Raw genomic sequence first — 16,826 nt, forward strand, 5'->3', positions numbered from 1 at the left:
GAATGCAAAAAAAAATCTTACACTACTCGATGAACCATTTAAATAAAATGCCTGCAACCATATAGCCAAACCTTTTCTGTCCTATCAAACATTACACTACACCCACGACATTAGAAAATTTTAAAAACTGTTTTATATGCAAATTTAAGCAACAGTGTGAAATTTGAGCAGCGTGATTTAATTTTTGAACTGGAAATTCGTGTCAAATTGTTGATGCTTCTTCATGTTCATATTCACAACACTTGCGGTATACCTATGGAATATTAACTCGAAAATTTGTTTATATTTTCAATCTACGCTCACTCCAGCTTTATGAATAATTCAACTTTGGCTGTACAACGATTATCATAATTTCTGTTACTCTTTCATTAACGAATAGTGGTGCCGAAATCTTACTCTTATAATTGAAATATTTCATCATAACGAAACCTAGTTTAATACAGCTTTAATCAGCCAATTGTGCTGACTTATTTTTAATTTGAGAAACGGTTGCTCTAAATTCACTTCAATCAATCAAATTGTTTCAAATTCGAAAAAATACTGTTTCGGTCGAAAATAATCGAATATGTTTAATCAGTCTTCATTCATACAGTTCTAGGCTAGAGCAAAACCAGGATTTCGTACCAATAGGTAAGTAGGAAAAAAGAGATACTATTACAAAAAATTTTCTAAAAAAAGTTTATTAGAAGAAATAAAATCTATGATTGTTTTGAAAAAACTTATCAAATACACACAAGCTTACGACGTAATGCGTCAACATTACAATAAAAGATCACAATAAATAAATTATAGCTAAAGAAAAATAAAAAAAAAGTCATTGTATCACAATACTCTGGCACTTTTTATTCCAATACAAAATCTTCACGTTGATGAGCTGATTGAATAAAAAACAATAATGCTACAAAAGCAATTGAAAAAAAATTCGTCACACAAAATAAAAATATATCTTATCCTCAAAATGAAAATACAATCGAAATAAAATTACATCATCGACTCAATTTATAATCATATTTACAAAAAAACCGAATATAAAAATTGAAATTTATAAATTTTTCAAATATTTCACAGGAAGAAATCAGGCTTCATCTCAAACAGTTTACAAAATAACACATTTTAATATTAATTCAAAATAAATTGACATTCAAATATAATTAATTTAAAATAGTAGGTAACTAAATCTTTCTCCTTTGTTCGAAACTAACTCACGGAAATAAACTCATGATCGAAAAATTAAAATTAGCCAATTGATGTTACAATATATTATGGTAACGATTTCTTGTTTGTTTATTTTTGGTAAAAGTTTACGGCAAACAATTAAAATATAATTTGTACTATTCCTTTCAAGTTAAAAGAAAACAAAAATAAATACCCTGTACTAGAACTTAATTATTCATATTTTCGGTTTCGATAAGAAAATAAATACATATAACCCGTTTGGAAAAGATCTTCGTAAAACTCATGACTTTCTTCAACTGTTTGGAGATCTGTTTTCATACTGAAGTAAGGAAAACAATAGTGGTCTAAATACAGAGATTTAAAAAACCCAAACGTAATGATTCATCTTGGTCAAAAATCATCATTATAGCTTAAATTTAAATGCAATTTCAATATCAAAAGTTGAACAGAATAAATGCTACTTTCAATACGAGTTACCAGCCACATGGCTTCTGACATTGATAAAATTATCAGCTTGATCTAATTACTGTATAAATGCAATACACAAAAATGAGAAGGTAACCCCGGCAGTTGAATACAAAGTAATTAGCTGGACGGTATTGTTGAGCGAATAGCTCTCAAAATGAGACAAATAAACTTCAACTATATGAAAAATGTTACTTGAAGGCTCACTCTTCAATATTACATTGATAATCAAAACATACATACAAAAGAAGAGGGAAAAATCACTCAATTATTAAAAAATCAGGAAAAATACGCACATATAAAAGAATAAATACTTCAAAAGTTTGCTAAACCGTTCACCTTACATCCATTCTCAACGTGTTTCATTACACGTTGTTTTAAGGAACACACTTCTTCTCTTAATCTGATAACTATTTGGCCAAGTTCACCATTTTCACCTTTCAACAATTTGACTTTATCTTCCAATTTGGCTATTCTTTCGAGTTTCCTTTTACGACATTTTGAGGCAGCGACACGATTCCTCATACGTTTTCTTTCTAATTTGATACGTTCTTGAGATTCCATGTTGATTGGTGATAGAGGCGGCGTAGAACCCAGACTTGGTACGGTTTGAGGTTCTTCTTTAACCACAATGCTACCGTCTGAAGGAGACATCGTCATTGAATAACTACCCGACGATACGGCCGGATACGAATCCAAATTCATAAAATTGTTAATTGAGGAATTACTGCTACTGCTGCTTTTAGGCAATTCAACTTGTAAACGACCGGAGTCATTATATTCATTGAGGTCGACGAATTCCGTAGGATATAACTCTTGATCTTCAGGCAATGATTTCGGGAACAAAATTGGATTGGCTGCATTTGCAGTTGGTGTTTGGAGTATACTGGGATGATGATTCAGGATGAAATTCTCGATTTCTGGAGTAGTCAATTGGAACTTCTTCACGTCCGGAGATGATAATATCGCTGTGCCCAATACTCCGGGGCTAAATTTTGTCCGTTTGTTATCATCCGAATGTAAGTTCAAAGTTAGAGAACTCCGTTTCGAATGATTAATGCTCGTCATTTTGATAATCTTCTTATTCGTAATAAAACTGTATTATTCACTAAACGGAATCACTACGTACCGTTTGAGAAAACAAATATCAATGATTCAGAATATATTTCGCGTTACTAAAGTCTTATCACTACTCAGTACTTATCTTTCGAACTTTCGACACAAAGATAACACAAATGTTCAGAGAACACAACACACATATCTCGTTACTCGAAACACACGATCAAGAAGAGTACGCCACTTCACAACCGTCTAACCGAATAACAGACACACTTCTTTACTTTACAATCGCGAAATCACAACAGGCGGACACGAATTTTGAATGATTATGAGAAACTTCGCGAGACTGCTGTTTGCTTGTTTTGTTTATATTCCGATGAGTCATCGAGTTATTTTTAGGAAATTATGTCACATTTGAGCTCACCTATTGGTTCATTATGACATCATTTACTTGGAACGTGATTGGTTCATTTTTTTCGAGGAATGAAGACTTCGTAGTTTAATCTTTGACTATATATACATGGACTACTATCTTCATTGTTGCCGATGAAGCCGAAGTAATAGAGGTACTAGATCGGGAGCATCGGGAATTTTCATGCGCGCGCAGGAATCCGAACCACCCTCGCACCTTCCAATCACGATGAACCACGGAGCGACGAACACCCTCCTACGTCCCAACGACCACTACGCTCGTTGCAACGAAATCTCGCGCATGCTCAGAGCCCATGTCCCGATCTAGTACCTCTATTGCTTTGGCTTCACGATTCCCGTTCAACAACAATAGGAGATAGCAGTCCATGTATATATAGTCAAAGAGTTTAATAGTGATGCCGCGTGAAACAAAAAATTTCGACCACGAAGTTTATTTTTAATTTTTTTTCCGCAGCTTTTTTTTGGAGCAGTATTTGTTTTCAATTTAATAATGTGAAAGAAAAATAAATTCGTTTCTTTTTTGTTTTTCTCCATACCCGTAACTATTACTAGTTTTACTCCTACAGTCCTACTCCACATATTGCCTGAAAAATTCAAAATTGAAAATAATAAAACGACTGAACAGTGAACACCAACCAAAATAATATCCTTCAAATTTTCACTAATGTTTTATTAAAATATCAATGCACGAATTTCAAAAGAAAATACAAAACACATACTAATACTTAACCACAGTACTTACACGCATTTTCTCCATCGAGACATTCGAGACGTCTAAAGAAAAAAAAAATCAGAAAATTGAGGATCTGCTCAAAATACAAGGTCTTTTTCAGTTTCGGTTACTTGACTGTAACGCTAATTATTTGAACTTCGTCATACGGTTTATCATTTTTAGGGTTGGTTTTTAGATTGCTGATGTTCTGGACCACTTCCATACCTTTAACAACTCTTCCGAATATTGTATGTTTATTATCCAACCATGGCTGTAAAAGAATGCATACATTAATGAGAATAATACTCACTAAATGAGAGTAATGAAATGTACATAGGTCTAACAGTCTTATTCGAAATTCACTTACCGAAGGCATCACAGTAATGAAAAATTGACTACCATTTGTGTTTGGACCTGCATTAGCCATGCTTACTGTATACGGCCGATCGTGCTTCAAATTTGGCCGGAATTCATCCTCAAATTCTCCTCCCCAAATACTTTCACCGCCAGTTCCAGTCCCTGTTTTCAAAAAGAATTATGATTCATCTTTATTTTCAGATAAGTAGGTACAGTAAATTCGCTTTTTTGCAAAAAGTACCGGTAGGATCTCCAGTTTGTATCATAAATCCTTTAATAACACGATGGAATATGTGCCCATTGTAATAACCATTTTTACTATGAACGCAAAAGTTTTCCACAGCACGAGGACATTCTTTGAACAAACTGATATGAACATCTCCCATTGTAGTGTGTAAGATAGCAGTGTCATATAAACGTTGAATTCCTGTGTACAGAAGATTTTGTGATTTTAGAATGAAAGAAACACGAACGAATATCGCTAATAGATGAAGTTCTATTACCAGATGCTTCTGTTGCAGAAATGATGTCTTCTTTTTTGGGTTTTTCGTTGAATATATCACGATCAACATCTTCATCTGGTTCTCTTCTACAAACGTATCAAGACGATTGATAAAAATTAATTAATTAATTAATTAATAAAAAAATCTATATACATACTTCGTAAACATATAAAATCGATCCTTTTTGAATGCTGTACAATATAATGTAGGGTCTGGAAAAGACGATTCTAATGTCGGATTTTCAGAAGCTTTCATTTCGATGGTAACAGCAGCTTTAACTTTATTAATACACCCCTGCGAATGAATTTAAAGGAAAACTTATGAATATTCTGCCTAAAAGAAAGCTAGCAGAAGAAAAATTACAAACCTGAAATAGGGCTACTCTTAGAATTCGTAAGTTTTCGGTTTTTCCAATAATTTTTACGAGCTGATTAGTGTACAAATTCACAATTTTAACACCTAGCATAGTCGGAAATAGTAGGAAATATCCGCTTTCATCAAATAAGATATTACTTAGACTCAAAGTACCAGTTCGGTCTATTTCTCTTTCACGGTCCATTCTGTAAATTGAAAAAAAAAAAAAAATAGTGAAAATTGATATACCTACTAAATTTTACAATTAAAAATAAAAAAAAATTTCAAATTTTACCTTCTCGAAAATTCTGCACTTGGGATTTGTTCTTTTACTTTTTGCAATTCCGCGTACACCGGTAACGTTTCATCTAATACTCGCAGAAGTTTTCCGGTCAAAAATTGAAAAACTCTAACCTACCGAAATAAAATTTTGTTTACTCGTATGAAAGTTGCATCTAAATTTATGTTCAAAGTATTTTTCAAATTATTGAACTGCTACGTACTTTTCGATCTAATGAAATAGTGGCAAATTTGCTGCCTTGTTTGTTGAAACATAATCCAGTTATGCGAGTCTTACACTTGAAAAATTCGTACAAGTCCGTGTCTAATTTGGACTCAAATTTCACTTTTTTGGGAAATTGAAAATCAAATCTGACTCCAGTCCAATACTCCAAAATTCCGGATTCGTCCGAAGAAATGGCAATATCATGTACAGGGTTAAACTATCGATAGCAAAATTTTAATAAATAGAGCTAATTTGAATTCATCATTATTCATTGATAATTAGGTGTTTGAACTCACTTTCATTAATACAACAGGTTTAGAATGTAATTTCTGGAAAACGTGAATTGGTTCTTCTTTGCCAGTTCCATTAAAAACATAAATTTTATTACTTTCACTATCAGATCTGTAAAAAGCAGTGGATTTTTAGATCTTTCTAATTTGCATTCGTGAAAATATTTTATAATAGGTAATATCACCACTTCTTACACGGCAACGGAGGATATTGCATCTCCAGAAGAATGTATCCAACAAGCACATTTTGGCATAAAATCCAATTTAATCATATTTATCATATCTAAAACACACATAAATAACACATCAACTGTATGCAGTAATGTCAAACAGTGAATGAAAAAATAAATGCGCTTACCAAAGTTAATAACATCGAAAACTTTCATAGCTTTATCGGATGCAACGGTGCACAGTAAGGTACCGTTGTAATTACTCGCCATGTCATGCAAAGCTCCTAAATGGCAACGAAAATGTTTAACAAACTCTATGGAATCTTCTGTTTTCTTCCAAAATTTTACGTGACCATCGCAACTTCCAGTAATGACAAATTCAGTCCTAAATTACAAATTCGAATTAATTTTTTCAAACTGATTGCGAGTTTTGGAAGTGAACACTTGAATACGTACTGAGTCACCAAAACATGAGTGATTACATCTCTATGCATCAAACTTTTTTCATAACACTCGGCAGTTGGTAGATTATCCAGGTATAATTCTTCATTTTCTAATACTGAAACATGTTCAATAAAGTATTAGTAATATGCGAGATATTATGACTCCTGAAATAATGAAAATTGAGGTAAGTAATGAAACGACCAACCTTTAATCTTCTTACGAGGAGGTTCATCTTTTGGAGGTAGAGGTCCAATACAATCGTCGTCATTTGAGGCATCTTCAGATTTACTGCTTGCCATGGTTTCTTAACGCTAAAAAGATACGATTATTCCGAAATATTCCATCATAAAACTATATATTCTGTACTCGCGATACGAGTGATGCCGACTGTTAACTTACCGTATTCTACAGGGATGAAACTTCCACAAATGTTCAAGAATCCCGAGTATTGAATGAAGACTACTTACGTCACAATCAAGTCCGGGATCTGGGTCTGAAAAAACTCAGTTTCCACTCACATTTGCAACTAAATTATCCTCAAACCAAACACCAAGTCCGGCTTTTGTTTTCTGTTATCACTCATTATCAATGTGCAGCAAAGACAACAAACATCAAAGCATGAAGGCGGGAAAAAAATACGAATTTTGAAAGTTCAAGTTTGGATGCTTTATTAATTATTTTATTGCTTAGCTTTCTTTTATCAGCGATAAAATCTGATAAAATTCAAATAAAATTGTAGAGGCTGATCAAATTAAGCAAATTGGAGCAAAGAGGCAGACCGCTGACGGCGCTGACCGTGAATGGTTCTAGTGGTTCCACTTCCATGTTGATGAAAATGTTGATGACCACTGTGGTTACCGGTTCCTCCATTTTTTCAGTTGTTTTATCAGTCCTCATTACTGATAAGAATTGTGATGAAGCTGTTCTTGGTTTTGAGTATAGTTTTGAGGATAAAATGAGTGTAAGACGAAAATTCATAGGTACGAACTGATGGTTGTATTTCATTCATATCGTTGGTAAAACCTTTTTCCATCTTCTTGATGTATATTTCAAATTTTATTGCAGATATCGGAGCCAATTTGGCTGATCCTGTTTTTCACGGCTTCTATCATCAATCAGCAAAACCCAAACATCCTCCAGATCTGAAACATGTATTAACTCGAGCTTTCAATAATGGTTTAACAAGAATCATAATTACCGGAACCAGTTTAGAAAGCAGTAAAACAGCTATAGAAATCGCCAAAACTGACGGTATTATGTTTATTAATATCGTAAGCAAAACGTTTCTCATAACGTACTCGACGAGTAAAATTTTCATTTTCCCTTTTACAATTTCAGAACGATTATTTGCCACAGTTGGTGTTCATCCTACTCACTGTAAAGAGTTTTGCGAAAATGATCCCGATGAATACACAGAATCGTTAAAAGAGCTGATTAGAAATAACAGTGACAAAGTAGTTGCCTTCGGCGAATTTGGTCTAGATTATGATCGGCTAGAATTCTGCCCTGCGGAGATACAAAAAAAGTAACACGTGAACTAGATTTTGTACTTTGAATCGTTTTATAATTTGAGTATTTCTAGGTATTTCTTGCACCAGTTGAACATTAGTAAAGAATTCAATTTACCGTTATTCTTACACATGCGAGCGTGTGACGAAGATTTTATTCAATATTTAGAGAATGAAGATGGAAATATCCGAGGAGTCGTTCATTCTTTTGATGGCGACGTCAATGCTTTAAATCGTCTTCTGAAAATTGGACTTCACATCGGTATTAATGGTTGGTAAGTAGCAACTTCACATTTTTTAGCTACGGTATCGAATTATGACAAGAATTAATGTAAATTGTTTTCCGTGTTACAGCTCAATGAAAAAAGATGACAATTTATCAGTAATTAAACAAATTCCCAAAGATAAATTATTAATTGAAACTGATAGTCCTTGGTGTGATATTAGACCATCTCACGCAAGTTTCACTCATGTTAAAACAACATTTCCATCAGTGAAAAGAGAAAAATGGAATGAAAATTCAATGGTGAAAAGTCGAAATGAACCTTGTAATATTGTGTAAGTTATATTTCATGTATTTTATTACTTTGCTATTGAAAATCCAATTTCGCCTATTAACACTTGCAAAAAATTTCAGACAAGTTTTAGAAGTGATTGCTGCAATTCGTGAAGAAGATCCAGATGAACTGGCGAAACAGATACATGAAAATACTGAAATATTGTTCTTTAATTCTAAATAAAAATGATTGCTTTGTTTTCATCTGCTTAAAAGATACTTCACTTGCTCCTCTAAATTTCACTCATCGTAGAATGGATATTCACGTATTTTTGGAATATTCGTAAGCAGAATCGGGTAAATTGGGGGTGAAATTACGAATGAAACTTGAAACACAAACATTCCATACGCATCCATATATTGCTCAAAATATAACAACTATATCCTAAAATACACAATTATGATACCGATATTTACCATTGATTATATTAACTAATTTCATGATACAGTCATTCCAAATGAAATACGAGCACAATCAACACTTCAAATAAAAAGAACATTAATCACAACATAAAATAATATACAAAAACTGTAATTTAAAAATGAAGTATAATAGAAAAAATAAATAAAAAGCTACCAAAATAATATAAAATAAAAATAAAAGCGAACACAAATTATACAAAGGTACCGAAAAATAAGTACAACTTTAAGCTACATTATGTATACAAAACCACTTAATCTAATCTTGCTTAGATTTTTGTGATGAAAATGAGATACTCATCATTCGTAGAAAACAATAATGTATAAAAGACAAAGACACGTAGAAATGACATTCTAGCGACGGCGGACTAAGAAATTATAAATACATCACCGTGTACTACCAATCTAAAGAGTATGAGGTCGATGGTAGCATTTTCATGCAGTTAGACATGGTTCGTACACAATGGAATGATTGATAATTAAAGCTATCATTACTTACAGTTGGAATGCCCTTTTCCTATCAGGTTATCGTATCGCACAAGCGATAAACAATTAAGAGTAAAGCAATTAAACTGACTATAGTTTTAGTTCATGATACAGTTTCTAAAAAATACTCGAACAATAATATAGGTATGAAGCGAAAATCCGAATAAATTTTAAGAATTAATCAAACAAGTGACTTTTCTTCCGACCCAACTTGAAACATTGGTGTAGTATAATTTAACTTGCTGAGCGAAACTGAAATACGCTTTCTCAAAATTCTCCCAGGTAATATTTTCGCTGAAAATGAAAATTATAAAATGAGTTTTATGAATTAGATTTCTAAGTCATAAATTTCTACACAAGCAATGATTCGAAACGTATCGAATAATGATTGGTCTAACCATTTGCTCAACACATGTGTTTTGAATAAACACACGTCATTGTGAAACTTGCACTTCGATAAGCAATCATGCGTCCGTCAATAAATTTGTTAGAAAACTTGTCAACAACATGCCATAGGAAAAATTCGACACTACTCCTCAAACGCTTACCGTTTAATATTTTGCGCGCACCATTTTGATGCTTTCGTTGTCGATTGGCCTATTTTGTTAAGTGCATCGGCAACAGCATTATATCCATTGTTCAGAAATTTAAGCACACCTTCCGAAAGATATGGTTTAACATTATGTGAAACCTGGAAAATTTCAAATATTACATAAGAAATCTGTTCACAACAATACGAAATTTCTAAGTAAAATGTTTACCCATTCAAAGACAAATGTACTATATTTTTTGATGTTTGCTGAGCTGTCTTTGGTAAAGACTACTACTTGATTGGTCACCTTTTTTGAAATTTCAATGGTTTTATTTTTAACTGCGCCGTATTCTTCGTACGGGAAATTCTTCTGGCCCCACCTGAAATGAGATAGAACTACAATAACAGACAGAATCACACATAATATCAATTAAATACAGTAAAATTTTACATACTTGTATACTGAAATAGTCTGTTCCTCGATTACAGAATAATACGGTTTTACGTGAATTAATAATCCAGCTCCTTTCAAGTAACGACCAAAATAGGAAGCTGAAATTCGAGTAAATAATTAACATGAAATATTTGAATACAATTACTAATAGAATAAAGATTGATTTATAATCTTTGAAAAGTGATGAAGTACTTACATTCTAGACTGCCATGAGATGTGACATCATATCCTATGACGGCAAATGCGGCAAAAGTTACCAAAAAGAAATTTAATATTACTCTTCCCATATTTACAAACTATTATAGTTATGATTAGGTATTAAATTTATCACAAGAGCTACTCTCATGAGCAAACACGAACGAAATGGAAATGCTCTCTTTGAGGGCGAATTATTGCGTCACAGGGGAATTAACAGAGCACCCCGAATCAAAATTTGAAACGCATTTAATTAAAACTTTTCCACCTAATCTAAATCTAATTCAAATAATAATTACATGCAGTTGACACTTTGAAATTTTCTAATCTAAACAAAACACAAAGAATTGAGAAACAATCAGCATTTTGATTGGTTCTTTAGGTTGGAGTGGGAGAAAATCGTTGAAGAAAGTTTTTTTGACTTTATGAACTTTCAAAGACGTTTTTACCAAAAAATTTGTGTTTTTCTGTTTCTAGTTATTTTTCTGTGCTTTTTTGTTTGAACTTCGAAAGTTCTTTCGGTTTCAAGACTTCAAGTCAACAAAATTTATGGATGACAAGAAAAAAATAAATAATGAGCGAAGTGATACGGTATTTTTATTTTATGGAATAACTTGTTAAAAATTGAATTCAAACGTTAATTTTGCGTAGCTATTCTCAAATAATTTCAAAATGGAAACTTTAATCGGCATCGCTTGTAATGATTTCGTTATTTTGGCCTCTGATATGACCCATGTCAACAGTTTATTCGTATTGAAAAACGGTAAGAAACACTTGTTCATTCATTACTGTATGTAAATGTATCAATTCTAAAAAGAGAATAACACTGAATTATTAATTTAGACGAAGACAAACTGTATAGAATTTCTAAAAAACTCATAATGACTGTAACCGGAGAAGCAGGAGATACCGTACAGTTTGCCGAATACATAGCAAAAAACATTCAGCTCTACAAGATGAGAAATGGCTATGAATTGTCTCCGAAAGCCGCCGCTACTTATACCCGCCGTAATTTAGCTGAATATCTTCGTAGTAGAGTAAGCATGTACATGAAAATTCATATTCTATTTCTTTAAACTTCGAGCCTAATGTCGATTTTGTTCCCGTAGACTCCGTATAATGTAAATTTAATGTTGGGAGGATACGATGAAAAAGAAGGAGCTTCGTTGTATTTAATCGATTACTTAGCATCAATGATACAAGTTCCCTTTACGACTAATGGTTATGGTGGATTAATCACGCTCAGTATCCTCGATCGCTATTACAAACCAGGTATGATTATTTTTTCGTATTCTCATCGTTCGTATGCTTGCTAGTATCAATTGCATCGCTGAATATGTTACAGATTTAACGGAAGATGGCGCGTATAATCTAATTTTGAAGTGCGTTCAAGAAATCCATAAGAGATTAGTGCTGAATTTGCCCAATTTTAAAGTCACAGTTGTGAACAAAGATGGCATTAAGAACCTGCCAGATATAACTCCTAGAACAGAACCAATTTGCAACTAAGTTAATTCGGTTTTCGGTTATTTTCTTTTATTCTACATTTGTATCGTCAATAAATATATTTAATTTTCACATCGTTGTCAATTCACCAATTACTAAGAGATGATGAGATGAACACCCAGCTGATCTGAATCAATTAATTCAGAATATAGAACAATAAAAATTCAATACCGTATATTTGAACAACACTACAAACATTTCACTGTACTTAAATAAAAAAAGAGGAATTAAAAGTAATATTCTGTAATGAAATATGATTTAATATGTAAATTAATTATGTTAAGTGAAGGTTATTTTGATGAATTTCATGACGACAATAAGTGCGAATGCGAAATTCCTTCTTTTTTCTGGTCATTTTCAAATCTCAATTCTTGATTTCAACACGTTCAAAGTCTTCTCATCAATTTGATATTCGAATAAAAAATAATTTTTGGTAAAAATCACCGTAAATACAAAGCCTAATATAATTTGATAATTCACATTTTAAACAAACATCGTAATGAACCGGAACTTTAAAAAAAATATACATTACATCAACAACTTTTTAAAAATTACAAAATACATCAATACTAGTTTTTTTTTTCTATCCTTTACATACTAAAAACAGAAAGAGCGGAGTTGAATGAGCATTTTAATATCGCCTTTTGATTGTAAAAATCGACGTCAATTTTTTACTACATCATTTTCAGCAAATAATTACAAACCCAGCCACCGAAAAATTTGGCGTAACACGATAAGAAATATCGTGTTACATTTTAAAGGTTTATAATATTTTATTTTAACATGTAGTGAAAATTAATTCATCTTATATTTTAATAACTATAAATATATATATACGTAAACATATCATATTAATACAGTTTTTTGCAGGTAAAAAAGTAATAAATAAACGAACATCACAACGTTAAGAAGCATATAATTTAAGTTTCGTAAAAACTTCCTCAGAACCAGGTCTTAATATTCTTCCGCATCGTGATTGTTATTACCAGTTTCCAATTCTTCGGGCGGAGCGAATCCTTCCTGTAATTCAATCATTAATTTCAGAGATCAGCACAGATGGTTATACTTTTATTCAAAATTTAATTATGGAGGAAAAAATCTACCTCCGTCGCGTAAAGAATTTCCAAAATTTTTTGTATACACGGATTAGCTTCTTCTTCTTGGCAAAGAACTTCGATGTCCCGCAGCTTTCCAAAATAAAAATCTCTTTCTTTTTCTAATCCATCGAGAGTAGTTTTCAACTCCATTAGCTGACATAATGCAACAAAAAACGAAATTATTACCACACTTCGTTATAAAAAATTGAAAAACTTGTCATTTCAAATTCTAAAAAAAAAAAGTCGAATAGGCCAAATTTGGAAATACAAAAAAAAAAATTCAGATAATACTCAACATAGGTATTGGCTTTTCATTATTTTTTATGACAAGCATACATTACCTGCTGCGTTAATTCGTCAGTTTTAGCATCTCCTCGACCAGCATGTTGATTAGGAGGATGTCTAGTAATGGACGATGACGTAGTTGAAGCAGCCGGTCGCCCTGCTGGCGTTGCTCTAGCCATGCCTATGTACGTTAATACTGTTTATTAGTTTCGTCATAGCAACATACATTCCCAACATACGGCAAATATGTACGTGATTTACCATACATTGCAAATTCAACGATCGTAAATCCCCAACAACTTTCTAGGTTCACCAAGCACCTACTTGTTGTATTCATTTTATTCAAATGTCTCATCAAGATTTCTATCTTGAATGAAAATCCAACATTAGTTGAAAAATCGAATATTTCCAATTACGGAACCTACTTGGAACTCGAAGTAGGCCGGTCCGAGTAGTCGTGCTAAATTACTAGCAATGTTTCAACTTACCTCCGAAGTTCAAGGTCATTAAGTAACCATAAAACGACGAACGTAAATTTTTAACGAATTCGGCAAGTATACTCAGATTTACGAACGTTGAATGACTTAATTAATTAAAAAATATGAAAAATAATTACGTATTAATATAATCGCATTCTAATTATTAACTACGCACTCAAGCACTCAAGCAACTATGATTAAAAAGTCATCTACCGCAACAATTACATATAAATTCATCCATTGAAACAAAAAGAACGAAAATTCATGTTATGTTCATTAAATTAAAAGAAAATTCAACAAGCTAACATGCGATTTTAAATTTTATAAAAAAAAAAAAAAAAAAAGAAAGAAAGGTAGGTAGGTTAATGAAATCTTAGGACTAAAAATGCGACCTAACGAAGATCTTTCCTTACATTTCCCAAAAACATACGTCTGGTTTGAAAAACACAGTGATTTTTCGTTAAAATTATAGCAGGCAAAATAGTATGCGGAAAGTTACAACCTCCCAGACTCAAACAGCATTCCAAGTTTCCACTTTCCGCAAACATTCGGTTAAGTTTAACTTATGACAAAACAAACAAAACATTAAAAAACTTCACCAGTTCTACCAGTGGGTTTGGTCGCATGAGGAGCATCCAATTTAGAAGCGGAAAGTTTTTTAGCAAGATTGCTCGTGGATTTGGATGAACCGTCACCGCCGCCTAATGGTTCTCTATTTCGCGCAGCAAGTGCGTCATAATCCTCAAAATTGGTGTTAACATCGTAAAACTTTTTAAACCATTGCAGAAATTCGAAATTATCTTGAAATCGACCTTTAATGAGTCTGTCTATAGGAATTATCTGAAATACGCAAATTGTTTTACATAAAATCTGGCTACAAAATAGCAAAAACACAAAATAGATAGGTATGCACTTCCATTTCTATAAAATACGCCATTACGTAAAATAAAAATTGAAACGAAATTGGTAAATGCAAAAATCTTCAATCATGTTAAACTACTGCCCATTTTTTTTCTAATAGCTAGTTCAATACGACCGTAAAATTCCGAAAATACCGATAAACCATGCAACAAGTAACTACAAAAGATTATTAAATTAACGATTTATAACGTAGGTTATGACGCTTGTGATGGTATTTTTCTTAACGAAGCTCCAAGACACTGACCTACAAATCAACTACGAAGTGCAAGCCTGAGTACAAAAAAAAGAAGCATCAAAAAAGCTACAGTTTTTCACCTATGATTGATTACAAATTTACCAGATGGTCTCGTCGCTGGTGGTCGCATACTTTTGACGGGGGGTTTCGGCACAGGGGGTGCATGAAACCCTGCTTCCATGACAATACCTTCAGAACCTAATAAAATTCCGTCTCTCGCTTCTAACGCGTCATATTCTCTTCCGTCGTAATTGACATCAAAAAATTTTTTAAACCATTGTAAAAATTCAAAATTATCCTGAAATCTACCTTTTATCAATCTGTCCACAGGTATTTCCTATAATAAAAGCGAAATGATTTTCAGATTGATTTCATCAACGTATTTCGCTTCGGTGTTATCAATGTTGTTGTATATTCTCGGAATACAATACGTATCAACATACAATTGCGATAAAAATGGGCTCGTTATAACTACATTACGTTATTATCATTATCAAGGTAAAACATGCGTCTTAGACGCAGTTCACTTACTTTATCAACATTCATTTTTTTAAATGCCGCTTGTAAAATCTTAAAATTCTGAATGTACTCGTGTTCTAAGTTCGTCCTAAATTTAACTCTTTTCAAAGCAATGCTACCTGTAATCAAAAACGCCACCGTACATCAATAAAAATATTACTATCGAAGAACATCACAAACGAAGCGTAACTTCAGCGTACCTGGGAATAACATGTCCATAAATTGGCAATACGCAGCTCCGGTACATAATTCTTCAATTTTAGTAAAATTCGACTGTAAAGCGTTATTGACCCACGCAAGCATCTCGTGCCTGCTGAGATTTTCTACGGTGACATTAGTGGAATATACGTTAATAGCCATAATGTGAACTAGAGAGACCTGAAATCAAATTAGATAGTGGCCTAAATTAACCGGCAATGAACCTTCAAGATAAAGTACAATTATAATTTTCTTATAATTACACACGTTGGAGTAAAGAGAAGAAACGAAAACACAATTTTACACGATATTTTGATCGAATAATCGAATGACTAGCGATGAAGTGTATTACTCACAAATTTACAGGGAAATGGAAACACAGAAATACACGATGGTGCTTACAATGAGTACAGAGTTGAATTCCTCTAGAGAATGTCATTAACTTACTTCTTGAGATGATAACCGATTAAATAATCAACACACGCATTTACAATTCAACATTGGTTAAACATAATCTCAAATTAATAATTAATTATTACAATTTCTAGCAAGATCTGAATTCTACAAAAATAATCGACATCGACAATGTTCGTTGTCGCTTGTCGAAAAAAATCCTTGTTTCGCCTTTCACAGATCACAAGATGAACGAACGAACCTTTTTAATTTGGCAAAAGACACGACTACGCCACGAAATAAAAACGAATTCAAGTCGAAAACTTTAAAAACCATTAATCGTTTTCATTTTCAATTTTGAAACGACAAAAAAGCTGAGCTTTAATTACGCGAACTGAAAATTTCAACTTGAATTTTATTGGAAAAATAAGCTTAACACTTTTTCAACACTTTTGAACAATTTTGGTTGTTTTTCAAAAATGGAATGTTTGCGTTACACGTTACGTTACATTGGGAAATTATCAAATCATTTGGCGCCTTGTTGCCTATTTGGGTCATAAGGTCGACTTGTGTTT

At 32.6% G+C, this 16,826-nt stretch overlaps 6 protein-coding genes across 10 annotated transcripts; 2 read left to right on the forward strand and 4 right to left on the reverse strand.

The window, feature by feature from the left end:
* Positions 1 to 664: 664 nt before the first annotated feature.
* Positions 665 to 3,039, reverse strand: LOC135836055 (transcription factor Jun-like). Its single transcript, XM_065350635.1, has one exon. It carries the CDS (start codon positions 2,707 to 2,709, stop codon positions 1,957 to 1,959), a length of 753 nt encoding a protein of 250 aa, XP_065206707.1. The 5' UTR covers positions 2,710 to 3,039; the 3' UTR covers positions 665 to 1,956.
* A 748-nt stretch (positions 3,040 to 3,787) lies between these two features.
* On the reverse strand, positions 3,788 to 7,008 carry LOC135836042 (peptidylprolyl isomerase domain and WD repeat-containing protein 1). The gene is made up of 14 exons (XM_065350617.1): positions 6,867 to 7,008; positions 6,673 to 6,778; positions 6,480 to 6,582; positions 6,212 to 6,408; positions 6,049 to 6,136; positions 5,860 to 5,965; positions 5,562 to 5,780; positions 5,354 to 5,472; positions 5,072 to 5,264; positions 4,862 to 4,998; positions 4,705 to 4,790; positions 4,443 to 4,628; positions 4,212 to 4,363; positions 3,788 to 4,115 (listed from the first exon to the last, which is right to left on the reverse strand). The coding sequence occupies exons 2-14, from the start codon at positions 6,764 to 6,766 to the stop codon at positions 3,972 to 3,974; spliced, it is 1,824 nt and encodes a 607-aa protein (XP_065206689.1). The 5' UTR covers positions 6,767 to 6,778; positions 6,867 to 7,008; the 3' UTR covers positions 3,788 to 3,971.
* Positions 7,009 to 7,290: 282 nt separating this feature from the next.
* LOC135836049 (deoxyribonuclease TATDN1) lies at positions 7,291 to 8,735 on the forward strand. Its single transcript, XM_065350623.1, has 6 exons — positions 7,291 to 7,447; positions 7,533 to 7,718; positions 7,806 to 7,992; positions 8,050 to 8,250; positions 8,330 to 8,533; positions 8,613 to 8,735. The coding sequence occupies exons 1-6, from the start codon at positions 7,291 to 7,293 to the stop codon at positions 8,713 to 8,715; spliced, it is 1,038 nt and encodes a 345-aa protein (XP_065206695.1). The 3' UTR covers positions 8,716 to 8,735.
* Positions 8,736 to 8,872: 137 nt separating this feature from the next.
* LOC135836059 (uncharacterized) lies at positions 8,873 to 10,953 on the reverse strand. Its single transcript, XM_065350640.1, has 5 exons — positions 10,620 to 10,953; positions 10,425 to 10,521; positions 10,199 to 10,349; positions 9,986 to 10,128; positions 8,873 to 9,731 (listed from the first exon to the last, which is right to left on the reverse strand). Exons 1-5 carry the CDS (start codon positions 10,708 to 10,710, stop codon positions 9,608 to 9,610), a joined length of 606 nt encoding a protein of 201 aa, XP_065206712.1. The 5' UTR covers positions 10,711 to 10,953; the 3' UTR covers positions 8,873 to 9,607.
* Positions 10,954 to 11,143: 190 nt separating this feature from the next.
* Positions 11,144 to 12,196, forward strand: LOC135836058 (proteasome subunit beta type-2-like). Its single transcript, XM_065350639.1, has 4 exons — positions 11,144 to 11,381; positions 11,462 to 11,655; positions 11,728 to 11,890; positions 11,964 to 12,196. The coding sequence occupies exons 1-4, from the start codon at positions 11,291 to 11,293 to the stop codon at positions 12,125 to 12,127; spliced, it is 612 nt and encodes a 203-aa protein (XP_065206711.1). The 5' UTR covers positions 11,144 to 11,290; the 3' UTR covers positions 12,128 to 12,196.
* Positions 12,197 to 12,281: 85 nt separating this feature from the next.
* Positions 12,282 to 16,504, reverse strand: Eb1 (microtubule-associated protein RP/EB family member 1). 5 transcript variants are annotated; one of them, XM_065350630.1, is made up of 7 exons: positions 16,306 to 16,504; positions 15,861 to 16,038; positions 15,673 to 15,779; positions 15,244 to 15,478; positions 13,563 to 13,687; positions 13,228 to 13,374; positions 12,282 to 13,144 (listed from the first exon to the last, which is right to left on the reverse strand). In XM_065350630.1, exons 2-7 carry the CDS (start codon positions 16,018 to 16,020, stop codon positions 13,079 to 13,081), a joined length of 840 nt encoding a protein of 279 aa, XP_065206702.1. In that variant the 5' UTR covers positions 16,021 to 16,038; positions 16,306 to 16,504; the 3' UTR covers positions 12,282 to 13,078. The 5 variants fall into 5 exon arrangements, with proteins under 5 accessions (XP_065206702.1, XP_065206699.1, XP_065206703.1 ...); XM_065350627.1 differs by lacking the exon at positions 15,244 to 15,478 and adding an exon at positions 14,585 to 14,825 and having other exon boundaries at positions 16,306 to 16,487; XM_065350631.1 differs by lacking the exon at positions 15,244 to 15,478 and adding an exon at positions 14,594 to 14,825 and having other exon boundaries at positions 16,306 to 16,486.
* Positions 16,505 to 16,826: the final 322 nt, after the last annotated feature.

Source organism: Planococcus citri, chromosome 2, assembly GCF_950023065.1.
Source record: "Planococcus citri chromosome 2, ihPlaCitr1.1, whole genome shotgun sequence".
Taxonomy (NCBI): domain Eukaryota; kingdom Metazoa; phylum Arthropoda; class Insecta; order Hemiptera; family Pseudococcidae; genus Planococcus; species Planococcus citri.

Coding starts and splice junctions, on each gene's coding strand:
- LOC135836055 (XM_065350635.1), bottom strand. CDS start 2,709: ATGACGAGCATTAATCATTCGAAACGGAGTTCTCTAACTTTGAACTTA.
- LOC135836042 (XM_065350617.1), bottom strand. CDS start 6,766: ATGGCAAGCAGTAAATCTGAAGATGCCTCAAATGACGACGATTGTATT. Junction 4,999..5,071: donor TAAGAGTAGCCCTATTTCAG/GTTTGTAATTTT, acceptor ATTCATTCGCAG/GGGTGTATTAATAAAGTTAA. Junction 4,364..4,442: donor ACAAACTGGAGATCCTACCG/GTACTTTTTGCA, acceptor TTTTGAAAACAG/GGACTGGAACTGGCGGTGAA.
- LOC135836049 (XM_065350623.1), top strand. CDS start 7,291: ATGTTGATGAAAATGTTGATGACCACTGTGGTTACCGGTTCCTCCATT. Junction 7,448..7,532: donor TGTAAGACGAAAATTCATAG/GTACGAACTGAT, acceptor ATTTTATTGCAG/ATATCGGAGCCAATTTGGCT. Junction 7,993..8,049: donor CCTGCGGAGATACAAAAAAA/GTAACACGTGAA, acceptor GAGTATTTCTAG/GTATTTCTTGCACCAGTTGA.
- LOC135836059 (XM_065350640.1), bottom strand. CDS start 10,710: ATGGGAAGAGTAATATTAAATTTCTTTTTGGTAACTTTTGCCGCATTT. Junction 10,522..10,619: donor ATCTCATGGCAGTCTAGAAT/GTAAGTACTTCA, acceptor CTCGAATTTCAG/CTTCCTATTTTGGTCGTTAC. Junction 10,129..10,198: donor GTACATTTGTCTTTGAATGG/GTAAACATTTTA, acceptor GAAATTTTCCAG/GTTTCACATAATGTTAAACC.
- LOC135836058 (XM_065350639.1), top strand. CDS start 11,291: ATGGAAACTTTAATCGGCATCGCTTGTAATGATTTCGTTATTTTGGCC. Junction 11,382..11,461: donor TTTATTCGTATTGAAAAACG/GTAAGAAACACT, acceptor TTATTAATTTAG/ACGAAGACAAACTGTATAGA. Junction 11,891..11,963: donor CGATCGCTATTACAAACCAG/GTATGATTATTT, acceptor AATATGTTACAG/ATTTAACGGAAGATGGCGCG.
- Eb1 (XM_065350627.1), bottom strand. CDS start 16,020: ATGGCTATTAACGTATATTCCACTAATGTCACCGTAGAAAATCTCAGC. Junction 15,780..15,860: donor TATGGACATGTTATTCCCAG/GTACGCTGAAGT, acceptor TTTTGATTACAG/GTAGCATTGCTTTGAAAAGA. Junction 13,145..13,227: donor AAATTCTTTACGCGACGGAG/GTAGATTTTTTC, acceptor ATTGAATTACAG/GAAGGATTCGCTCCGCCCGA.